The 12,400-nt window shown below is 43.3% G+C and overlaps 1 protein-coding gene across 1 annotated transcript in view; it reads right to left on the reverse strand.

Moving 5' to 3' along the window:
• EFTUD2 (elongation factor Tu GTP binding domain containing 2) overlaps nt 1-12,400 on the reverse strand; it is a 40,436-nt gene that overhangs the window by 23,195 nt on the left and 4,841 nt on the right. Inside the window, exons 3-9 of the mRNA XM_040497815.1 lie at nt 7,459-7,624; nt 6,729-6,807; nt 5,084-5,159; nt 4,535-4,600; nt 3,747-3,782; nt 1,226-1,316; nt 213-295 (exon numbers count right to left, since the gene is read on the reverse strand). Coding sequence (XP_040353749.1) covers nt 213-295; nt 1,226-1,316; nt 3,747-3,782; nt 4,535-4,600; nt 5,084-5,159; nt 6,729-6,807; nt 7,459-7,624 — 597 coding nt within the window. The remainder of the gene's footprint in view (nt 1-212; nt 296-1,225; nt 1,317-3,746; nt 3,783-4,534; nt 4,601-5,083; nt 5,160-6,728; nt 6,808-7,458; nt 7,625-12,400) is intronic.

The following is a 12,400-nucleotide window of genomic DNA, read 5'->3' on the forward strand; positions in this document are numbered from 1 at the left end:
TATCATTTTGACCTTCACTGGACAAGGAGTGAAGAACTCATACTGAGAAGTAATTGTGACCTTCATAGGCTGCCTTAATTTCAGAGCAAATGTGAGCCTTAATCCCACAGACTTTCATCATCTCTGGTTCCCAGCTCACTCAATGCACTAGGCATTATGTGGGGCAAACCTAACATGGAGGAGGGATCATAAGAGGGTAGCGGCAGACTCACCCCTTCAGCCGCATCGATGAAAAGGACAACTCCATCTGAGATGCGCAAGCCAGCTGTGACCTCATCAGAAAAATTCACATGTCCTGAAAGGCAAATACCCAGTAAGTCACCTGCATGGTGGCAGGATGACGCAAATTAACTTGTAGGTAGCCTAAGGGAACACTGCAAAGCATGTGAGCCCCCAAACATGCCCTTTCCCTTCTCTCCACAACTCCCTACATCGTATAAAATTCTACCAGGTAGAGTCATGTGCTTGGATTAAACTTTTATACAGGGGGTCCCCAAACACAAAAAGAAGGAAGTGTTTGCCTAGGAGGGCAATAACATCGACATTCACACACCAGCTAGGTCTCATCAGCAGTCAGCAGAGTTCTGGGAGGCACAAGACGATTCAGAGGCTGGAGAAAGGGCAAGAGGGCCTGGTGCATGAGAGATAAGCCAAGGTGCTACTGGTGGGGACAGGGAGAGGGGCTGAGAGGTATCAGGGCACTGGGCATCCGAGGATGAGAAGAAGGTCAACCTGTCAAAGCTCCAGTTTTTCTACTTAAAACTCTGCCCTGAGTTGGTCCTTTCCATTAGATAAAGACACAGTCTGTCACAGGCAAGGTATGCTGCTCCTGTGACCTGTATGTCCACCGCCACTTGGTGCACTGACCCCACGGTTTCCTTCAAAAGACTTAGTGTGCCCGAAGCCAGGGCCATGTCTGACTCACCTTCATTATCAAGTGTCTAGCATGGGGCCTGACACAGGCTGGAATGAGTCAATGAATGAGACTCCCTAATATTTGAATATTTTAGAGCAGAGCAAAGAGAGGAGCGAAATAGAAGGCCTGCTGCACAGTGCCTGCTAATTAACTAGTCAGAAGCAAAGGAGACAGTGAAAAAGGAAATTATCTCAACGAAAGGAGAAGTGAAGGAATGTAAACACAAAGATGAAATGCTCTGTTCTATTCTGGAAAGAGAGCACAAAAAACAAGGAGGGCAAGGTTCTCATAGTAAAAGGAATGTCCCACCTGGAGTGTCCATGATATTGAAGAGGTAAGACTTTCCTTTGGTATCTGGCAAGACCACTGTCACTGGAGTGCTTTTGATGCCAACACCTCTCTGAAATCACGAAGAAAGAGTGGTCATTGGGATTTCTTCCTATGCAAGAGGAGTTCCTTCTGCTCCAGGGGCTTGCCAGTTGCTAGTAGTTACGCTGACGTCTCTTCTTGAGTGTTATTTTTATCTAGGCCTCTAATCAGAATGACCCTGAAGATGAGCTATCTTGGTGTTAAACATCATTTTTGCAGAGGTCTCGTTCAAATACAACAAAAGTAAAAATAGGGGTGCGTGGGTGGCTCAGTCGGCTAAGCACCCAAGTCTTGACCTCAGCTCAGGTCACGACGTCATGGTTTGTGTGTTCGAGCCCCATGTGAGGCTCTGCGCTGATGGTGTGAGGCCCACTTGGGATTCTGTCTCTCCCTCTCTCTGCCCCTCTCCCCGCTCTGTTTTCTGTTTTTCTCTCTCTCTCAAAATAAACTTAAAAAAAAACACAAAAAACCAAAAGAACAAATAAAGCGGGATTAAATCTTAACAGAGAATCCAGGATCCTACGATCTTAATACACGGTTAACAAAAAATAACTAAAGCATTATATAAGTGAAACGAAACATCCTGCTGCATTTTAGGGTTTCAAAAAAAATCAGACCCTTTTGGCCCCCGCTGCCACCATGGCACCCATGAAAAAGCTTGTGAAAGGGGCGCAAAAAAAAAAGTTCTGAAGTCTACCCTTGACTGCACCCACTTTGTAGGAGATGGAATCATGGATGCTGCCAATTTGGAGCAGTTTCCTCAAGAGAATCAAAGAGAATGGCAAAGCCGGGAATGTTGGTGGAGGGGTTGTAACCATTCAAAGGAGCAAGAGCAAGATTACTGTCATTTCTGAGGTGACTTTTTTCCAAAAGGTGTTTGAAATATCTCAGCAAAAAATATCTGAAGAGGGGCACCAGGGTGGCTCAGTCGGCTGAGTGTCGGACTTCGGCTCAGGTCACGGTCTCACAGTTTGTGAGCTGGAGCCCCACGTCAGGCTAGTTGCTGTCGGCACAGAGCCTGCTTCGGATCCTCTGTCTTCCTCTCTCTGCCCCTCCCCAGCTTGCGCTCTCGCTCTCTCTCAAAAGTAAATATTAAAAAAATTTTTTTTTAATTTGAAGAAGAATAATCTGTGTGAATATATATATATATATATATATTACTCGCAACAAAGAGAGTTATGAATTGTGTTACTTCTGGATTAACCACAATGAAGAAGAGAAAGATTAAAATGCATTTATCTGGAATATTTTTTTAAATTTTTAAAAATATTTATTTATTTATTTATTTATTTATTTAAATGTTTTTATTTATTTTTGAGACGGAGAGAGACAGAGCATGAACAGGGGAGGGGCAGAGAGAGAGGGAGACATAGAATCGGAAGCAGGCTCCAGGCTCTGAGCTGCCAGCACAGAGCCCGATGCGGGGCTCGAACTCACACACCGCGAGATCATGACCTGAGCCGAAGTCGGACGCTCAACCAACTGAGCCACCCAGGCGCCCCTAATATTTATTTTTGAGAGAGACTGTGTGAGCTGGCGAGGGGCAGACAGGGAGGGAGACACAGAATCTGAAGCAGGCTCCAGGCTGAGCTGTCAGCACAGAGCCTGACGTGGGGCTCAAACTTGCAAACTGTGAGACCATGACATGAGCCAAAGTCGGACGCTCAACCGACTGAGCCACCCAGGCACCCCTATCTGGAATATTTTGTATGAGTTCTTGAATAAAACTTGGGAACCAAAAGTTATAAAAAGAAGTAAGTATTAAAAACACTCTAGTCATACATGTTAAAAAACAAAAGCTAACATCTGTTAATTACTTATCATAAGCTTGCACTGTTCAAAGTTCCTTCAGTAAATAAACCGCACTTACGAACTTGAGCTTTCCATGTGGTCATTTAAGAAACAGAGACAGAAATAAAGGAGAGAGGAAAGAGAGGGGTCGGAGAGCAGGGGAAAGATCCAGATGGAAGAAAGAGCCACCAGCTGGAATGGGAAAGACAGTGAGGTACGCTCACTGCTTTACACAGAATAGAAGCACAACGACAGAGGTACCCACTCTCAAAGAGAAGCTATTCCTAGAAAGAGATCATCATATAGATGGAATCATCTCATGGGTTTTGAGGATGATGTCATTTAAAAAATCCTGTTGGGTTTCTATATAACTTATTGCAGAAATGTAGATATCACCTCTTGGGCTTTGCCCTACTAGGCCAAATTAAAAGTAAGGGTAGGAAGGTCCCCCCACCTACCCTAAAGCTTGCCTGCCCAGCTCTCTTTCAAGTAATATATACAGATCAGGGGACGACTGGGAGAAGCAGCAAGATAAAGAGATGTGAGGTGGGAGTGAGAGAGGGAGTACAGTATAGAGCAAAGTGTTAGCATAAAGGCTCCCCCACATTCCCTATAGAACTCCTGATGGGTCTGGTGTGGGCAACAATTGGATTTCCCCAGGAACACCTACCTCCTGCTCTGTGAAGAGGATGTCAGTGTAGCACAGCTGAAAAAAAAATGAAGCGCTGTTACCAACTGACTTCAGACTCCTCTCCCACACAAACCATCAATCACTTTCCTCCACCAGCTCCCAACTCAAGGGTTTCTGCCTCAGAAGGATAGATGGAAGACAGAAGGGTATTCTACAGAAATTCCAAACAATGAGACCAGTGCCCTCTCAGATGGAAAATGCTCCTGAATGGATTTTTCTGGGGGGTTAGGGTGGTCACCGAGGACCAGGTATGGCTGGAGAGCTCAATTTGATCAAATACACTGAATTCTAAAGTGGTGAAGGGAGACATATCCAGCCTTTATGGAACGCCCCGCACGTCAAAACACTCAATCTAGCAGACACAGAACATTTATTGCTCTGAGACTTGCAGCCACACTTGGCCTCATTCACAGGCATTTAAATTTATCATGAAAACAACAAGGTCCAATTGTATTATATTTATAGAGTAGACTATTAATACTATGACAGGAAAGAACAGGCTATAAAAGTCAGGATATATCAGAACAGAGGAAAGATCCCAAGTGCAGAACAGATCATCCAAAAATACTGCAGGTTAATATTCTCTATGCTCTTGAGAAAGTTAAAATTACTTTCTTAAAGGCTATGAATAGAGATTACAATTATAAAGCAGCACTTTGTAGGTGTCATTATTTATAACAAGAGTGGGAAAGTGGAAGGAAAGGGAAAGAGAGAGACACCATATTCTGAATGGTTCATCCTAAACCCTCCACAGAATTTCTACTCACATCTTGGTCATAGCGCTTCCTGATTTCCGGGTGAGTCTGCTCTATTAAACAATCTACAAAACATGTCTGAAAGGGAAGAGAAGGTTAAGATCTGTCAAGCACAAAGGAAAATCTACTCTACCCCTCCCCCAGTGCCCAATACACCACACAACTTAGGGATAAGGAGAGGAAGAGGAGAGCAAGGAGGATTATGGGACAGCAAGGGATTAACACTGAAGCCACAGGATTATTTTCAAATGAAAGATGAAATCTTTCTTGGACAAAGCATTCCCCCGGGAAATGAAAACTTATAAAATCAGAGTAAGGCTCAATTTCCCCTCTTCTGTCCAGATGTAGACACAAGGCTGTAAGTGGCTTAGAAACAGGCTCCACCTGCTGCTCAGGAAAAGCTAGAATTTCACAAAATTGGATTCACACTAGGCATGGAGGCCCCCCAGAATCAGGAGGTCCAATGTTATGGCTTCAAACCCCAACCTGTGACTCTGAGGGCTGAAAAAAAGAGCAGGAACTAAGAGAAATCCTGTTCCAAGTAGCTGAAAGTTCTCTCACCTTGCCATGGTGGAGATGGCCACAGAGGGTCACATTTCTGATGAGCTCCGAGTTATCCATCAAATCTGCCAAGAAGCTGAAAGGAGAAAGGGAAAGAGAAAAGGGACTTTGGCAAAAGCTTCCAAGTGGGGAGTGGCACAGAGCTGTTTCAGGTATTTTGTCGGGAACAACTCTCAGACCAACTGGAGAGCACTCAGAGGCACACGTGAATTTCTACATCTACGTGGTTCTGGTTCTGGCTCTGGGAACGGAAGAGACTTACCCGCGAGGTGAACCAACCTATGAAATGGGGATTTCACCAGTAAACTCATGAGATTTCAAAAGCAAGCAAGAAAAGCAAACCCAAATACCAGTACGAATACACACGGGCACGCACACAAGGACTGCCCCATTCAAAATCTCCAGGTTAGACACTATAGATTTATTCCATTAATGCTAAGGGGACTTAAAATCACTGAGAGAGCTTCTCTTTCGAAATTGTCCTCAGAGCTAGTTAACAAAACTTTTGAGAAACCCCCATCTCGTTAATGAGTTCCATCTTGATCAAAACCAGCACTGTCTGTCTTGTTTATCACCCACATTACTCATGGCAGGTAGCCTTCAGAGGACTTTGGCTCTTTGAAATCTCTAGCCCGCTTTCAAAGACTGGAAATTTGGGGGAACCTAGGTGGCTCAGTCGGTTCAGTGTCTGACTCTTGGTTTTGGTTCAGGTTATGAGCCCAGAGTCATGAAATCAAGCCCTGTGTTGGGCTCCACATTGAGCGTGGAACCTGCTTAAGATTCACTCTCTCTCTTTCTCTTTCTCTTTCTCTCTCTCTTTCCCTCTCTGCCCCCTCCCTAGCTCACACTCTCTAAAATAATAAAATAAAATAAAATAAAATAAAATAAAATAAAATAAAATAAAATAAAATAAAATAAAATAAAATAAAATAAAATAAAACAAAACAAAAGTTTAAGAAACAAAGATTGGAAAATTTAAAAAATCACCAGTGAGAACACAAGAGAACATGAAGCAAGTTTGGAAGATAATTGAAAAGTTGTTTCCAAAACGGCTGAATGAGGGCAGGTGAGCTGACCATTCCAGAAGGGACCCTACTCTTTCAGATGTACTAGATGTCAACAGTTTTTTTTTAAGTTTCATTATCTAATAATGAGTCACAAGCACTTCAACATAATGGGGACCTTACAAATGCAATTCATCAATGAAAATATTTACAAAAGTCTGCTGTATGAAGAGTCTAAGTACTCTACACATGTATCCACCTACTTGTGCCCTCCTTTCCAAAATATAGAATTGTTATATTCCCCAAACACTTAGCAATCTTATCAAGTCAAAATGCGCTCTGGTGGTCTCAACACTGACCATTACAATACCCAGTTCTGTCTCCAAGGGTGGCTTCTAATACCAAACTAAGAGGTTGGAAGAGAAAAGGCTGAAGTCTGAATGAGAGCCAGGAGAAAAGTTAAGATGGACTCTACATAGTCCAGCAACCATGTACGCTCAAGGAAAATTCTGGCAAATTGTAGGGGAGAATTTTTGCTTTTATAATTCATTGGTTACTTCAACCACAAACCACCTTCTACCTCCACAGAAAAATGAACCCACACTATTTGTGCAGAGAGGCTGAGAAACCTTGTAACTTACTCCATTTCATACACCGTGACAGGTAAAGTCTGCTCCATCAGAGTGAACTTCTTGGTTTTCACCGGCTTAATTATAGGTTCTAGGCAGGAAAACAAAAGTTGTGATGTGCAGGTTGGCATAAAACATAAAAATACAGAGCCCCATTTCAGTAGACTGAGCTTTCAGAATGTATGATATGTGACATCAATTTATGTTATTCTCAAGGATCACTCATACGTTCAGACACGTTTGGGAATGCAGTTTGGCACAAGACAGAGAAGGCTCTCAAACTATGGACTGAGGGGTTTGGACTTCATTTTGTGGGAGGAAGGGAAAGGGACTGGATATAGACTGAGATCAGTGTCAGTTCAAAATCTATCCTTGCGTTTATGAAATCCAACCACTTCCCAGAAGATGAATGAAAATGATTAAAGAAGTGGAAGATCAGCACTGTGTGGACTGGGTGAAGGAGTTGGGATTCTTTGGATGGAAAAACAGCTCACGCCAGACAAAGAACTTAAAATACAGTCATAAGCACCGAAACCAAAATTCAATAAATAAAGAAGCGATTCCTATTTGCTTAGTAACAAGCTACAAGTTGTACTACATATTAAAACAGGGTTAGACAAATCTCAATTTGGAAGCAATACTGAGCATAGTGAAGAAAAACGAATGAGTTCATTCCCTGAACTTTCCACAAACTGAAGCTTTCTTGATCTCACCTCTCACGACCCAGTGCCTGCTGACTTACCGGTGAGAGGCTGGGTGTCTTCCTCTTGCACGATAGTCTCCACCTCAGGACCATACACCTCCTCAGCTGTGGGGTAGTACTTCTTGTCCTCGTGCAGCACCACCTCCATCCCAGGGTGGTCCTCATCGTGATCTCCTACGTCATCGTCATCATCGTCATCATCCATCTAAGAGCAAGAGAGGGGAGGAGGTCCTGAGAGGCACACACCTTTCCTTCTCAGTGACCGCCTACGTTATGTGACTCAAGACCAATGACTTCACAGGCTTGACAGCTTCTTATTTTGAGTTCAGCACCAGGGAGTCAGTGGGGCAGGCTCTACTCTTGCGTGATCCTTTACAAAGACAAGTCTGTACAGATGGCTCTCCTGCTTCAAGCTAGCCCCTTCCTACATGTGGATCACAAGTGGACGGAGACTGGAGAAAAGAAATCGCTTATCATAACACATCCTTTTAAGGGGAAAACGGAGACTGGAGAAAAGAAATCGCTTATCATAACACATCCTTTTAAGGGGAAAAATCACTTCCTTCAAGGGCAGAAGTCAGAAATAAGAGGTAGAAGCTGGGAACAAGTTCATACCTTTAAATTTTTTACTTAGATTCAGAGCTGTTCTTGAAAAATACCTTTGTGACAGATAATAACAGGTGTTGGTGAGGATGTGGAGAAACTGGAACCCTCAGACACTGCTGGTGGGAATGTAAAATGGTGCAGCCACTTTGGAAAAGTTTGGTAGTTCCTCAAAATGTTAACCACAGAGTTACCCTACGACCCAGTAATTCTGTTAATAGATGTACACCCAAGACAACTGAAAACCTAAGTTACACAAAAAGTTATACACACACGTTCATAGTAGCATTACTCACAATGGTCAAAAAGTGGAAACAACCCAAATGTCAATCAACTGATGACTGGATAAATAAAATGTGGTATATTTATACAATGGAATATCATTTGACCAAAAAAATGAAATATTTACACCTGCTACCACATGGACAAACCTTGAAAATATTATGCTAAGTGACAGAAGCCAGACACAAAAGGCCACACATATTGTAGGATTCCACTTATATGTAATGCCCAGAATAGGCAAATCTATAGAGACAGAAGGTAGATTAGTGGTTGCCTAGGGCTGGGAGAATTGCAGGGCAATGGTTAAGGGGTATGGGGCTTCTTTCTGGGATGATGAAAGTATTTTACAACTGTTTGTGACAAATAAAAAGTAAATAAATAAATAATATTTAAAACAGGGTGCCTGAGGGTGCCTGGGTGGCTCAGTCATTTAAGCGTCTGACTTTAGCTCAGGTCATGATCCCAAAGTTCATGGATCAAGCCCCACATCAGGCTCTGTGCTGACAGCTCAGTTTGGAACTGCTTTGGATTCTGTGTCTCCCTCTCTCTCTGCCCCTCCCCTGCTCATGCTCTGTCTCTCAAAAATGAATGTTAAAAAATAAAACTAAAAATAAAATGAAATGGGAGTGCCTGGGTGGATCAGTTGGTTGCACATCCAACTCTTGATTTTGGCCTAGGTCATGATCCTAGGATTATGGGATTGAGCACCGTGTTGGGGGCTCTGTGCCGAGTGTGGAGCCTCATTAGGATACTCTCTCTCTCTCTCTCTCTCTCTCTCTCTCTCTCTCTCCCCCCCTTCCCCTCCTACCCCACCCCTTGCCTCTCCCCCTCTCCCCAACTTTTGTATGTGCTCTCTCTAAAATAAAACTTAACAGGGGCGCCTGGGTGGCTCAGTCGGTTGAGCGTCCGACTTCAGCTCAGGTCATGATCTCACGATCCGTGGGTTCGAGCCCCGCATCGGGCTCTGTGCTGACTGCTCAGAGCCTGGAGCCTGTTTCGGATTCTGTGTCTCCCTCTCTCTCTGACCCTCCCTCGTTCATGCTCTGTCTCTCTCTGTCTCAAAAATAAATAAACGTTAAAAAAAATATTAAAAAAAAAACTTAATGAATAAATAAATAAATTAATTAATTAAAATAGTTGTTTGTGATGATGGTTGCCAGTGAGAAGGAAAACTAAGGGGTTCCGGGGAAGTCAACAGAAGAGGGGATTTTAAGGAGGGAGTGATCAGCCGGGTCAGATGCTGCAGATAGGTCAAGTAAGATGAGGACTGGGTCTGGGGCAGAGGTCACTAGTGACTTTGACAAGAGCGGGCTCTGTGGAATGGGAGAAGCAGAGGATAGAAATGGGTTTGACATAAAAAGGGAGGAGAGGATTTGGAGACAGCAAGTATCACTAACTGTTTTGAGATATGCTGCAATGGGAAGCAGGGTGACAGGAAGGGGGATATTGGATCAGTTAAGAGGATTTTAAGATGAAATATCAGCATGTCTATATGCTGATGGGAATGATCTAGCGGAGGAAAAACTGGCACAGGAGGGGGAGAACTCACAGGTAGGTGAGAAGGGATGGGACCTAGTTTCTAGTAGATAGGAACGCAAACAAATCATCCATAAGAACAGGAGGGAAGGCATATGGCACAGAGGTAGGGAGGTGGGTGGATATACTGGTGGGAGCCTGTTTTCCTTCACACAAATTCCAGCACGTCAACTTCTTTCTTAAAAAGAACAAGAAACCCTCCAGTGGTATGCCGACTGGCTACCTCTATCACCTTTACGCTCTACTTCTATTAACGTGACCTGACATTACATTAGCTCTCTGGGTAGCTGTACATATTCTCCTGGTGGTGGCCCCACAATGGCTATTAAGCCAGTTCCCTCCGGCCCCATACTGCTGACTGCATTTTGAATCTAACTGTAGGATTTTATGTAATAATTTCCAACTACCTGTAATTAATTCTGGGTGTCCTGTTGGTAGCTCAAACTTGACAAATCTAAAATAAAACTACACACGCGCCTTTTTCTCATTTCTATTTAATAACCAGTGTTCTGCTAGTCATCTCACTGCTCCCATTTTCTTCCCCCCCCACCTCCACACCTGTGCACCCTTCCACCATGATGAGCTCCTGGCCTCCTAACCCTCCCTTCACTAAAGGAAGGGTCCCAGCATCGTGCTTTAATCACGTCACCCCCTTTCTTTTTTTTAATTTATTTTATTTTATTTTTATTTTTTGTCACCCCTTTCTCCCAGTTCTCCATTCAAGGCCTTCCAGAGTCTGGTCCCTCCTCCTCTGTGCTTCATCCCTGCAGCCGTCCTCCAAGGACTGCACTGTGGCAACTGGGAGGAGAAATCATTTCCTCCTAACATGCAACCTCTGGGCTCCTGCTCATTGCACTCCTTTCTAGAATGTTCTTCCTTCTTTCCTCCCTCCATTATCAAAATCTTATGCACCTCTTCACTGTTACATCAAAACAAAAACGTTTTTAAAGTCTGTGCATCCCGTGTGGACAGGGAGGCTACAAGAACTCTCGTTCTGCTGGAAGCAGTATTGACTAGCGCAGGCAAGGTGAGGAACAATCTGACTGCACTTCGTGAAAACCCCTGAACTAAACTAAACCCCTGAAATAAACACATTAAATATGTACCTGATCCTGGGATCTGCAACTCTGCTTTTGGGAATGTAACCCAAAGGCATTTTCACATGGTACAGAAAGGGACATATCTGAGAATATCCACTGCAGCTTTATTTTTGGGGAGGAAGAAAGCAATGCCCACCAGGGATTACTGAGCAGCAATCAGACCAGATGGACACACAGCACCAGAGGATGGATCCGAAAGCATATCACTCAGCGCAGTGCCCGGTGGAAGAAGTGAGAAGCAGGAAGACACAGAAACCTGATGCCACTGTGGTACTTACGTTAACAATGCAACCACTCACATTTTATACATCATACAAACAGAGACACACGTGCACGTGCTATAATGATTAGTATGGTAACAGGCACGAGAAAGAGACAAAAAGGAATTAATAAGTAAACTAAACAAGAGCAGGACCCTGCACGAGCAACAGTATCAAGGAGCATGAACCAGAGTAGGAGGAACTCAACACTAGGGACTGAAGGGAGAATGTTCACACATAGCCTAAGCGATCCCATTTTTTCTTTAAAGTATTTCTTTGTTAACAGCATTAGTAAAATATAATTGATATTCCCCAAAATTCACCCATTTTAAGTGCACAATTCAGTGGTTTTTTAATATATTCAGAGCTGTGCAACCACCATCACAAACGACGTTACGTTTTTGTTACCCCAAAAATAAATCCTGTACCCTTCGGCCATCACTCCCCAATTCCATGGCCCGAATTGAAGGCAACCACTAATCACTCCACTTTCTATCCCTACAGATGCCTCCCCAGTCTTTGGCTCCACTATGAACATCACTTCCTCAGATACCTTTCTTGGTCATCCCAGCCAGAAATAATCCCTCCTTATAAACTATTACTACAGTACTAAGATAAAATTATTTAAATGGCACTTGTCCCTCCCTGCTTCATGCTATACATATTTTCATACTTCATCTCTCCTGGTGGGCAGTAGGTTCCTGGAGGGCAGAGATAGTGCCTTGGCTCTCTCTGTATCATGATCCCTTGCAAACAGTAAGTGATTATAAATAATGAATGAATTCCTTTATTTAGCTCAGTATTCAAGTTTGTTGAGATCACTCTGAATTAAGAGTCTGCTATCCAGTGTGTTAGCTTATGTCATGTGTGAATTCTCTATCTTCAACTAGGTCACTGATAAAATGGTTGAAAGGATGAGACCAACCATGGATGCCTGGGGCACGTCACCTCTGGTGGTGATCCATTAATCGATACTCTTTGGGTCCCACTGTTCTATCAGCTGTGACCTCTCCTAACTGTATTACAACCCAGCCCATATTCTTTCCATGAGGCCATCATGAGTTATAATGATTACCTTAGGAAGAGTGAAATAGAATAAGGACCAAAAAGACTTTCTATCTATTTGATCTGAATGAGAATGTATTCACCAATTGCTTGTAAGGTGAAAAATATCTCTTTAAAATATTCTTAAAAATTGTT

This window comes from Herpailurus yagouaroundi, unplaced genomic scaffold (genome assembly GCF_014898765.1).
Source record: "Herpailurus yagouaroundi ecotype Mexico unplaced genomic scaffold, PumYag 189, whole genome shotgun sequence".
NCBI lineage: Eukaryota > Metazoa > Chordata > Mammalia > Carnivora > Felidae > Herpailurus > Herpailurus yagouaroundi.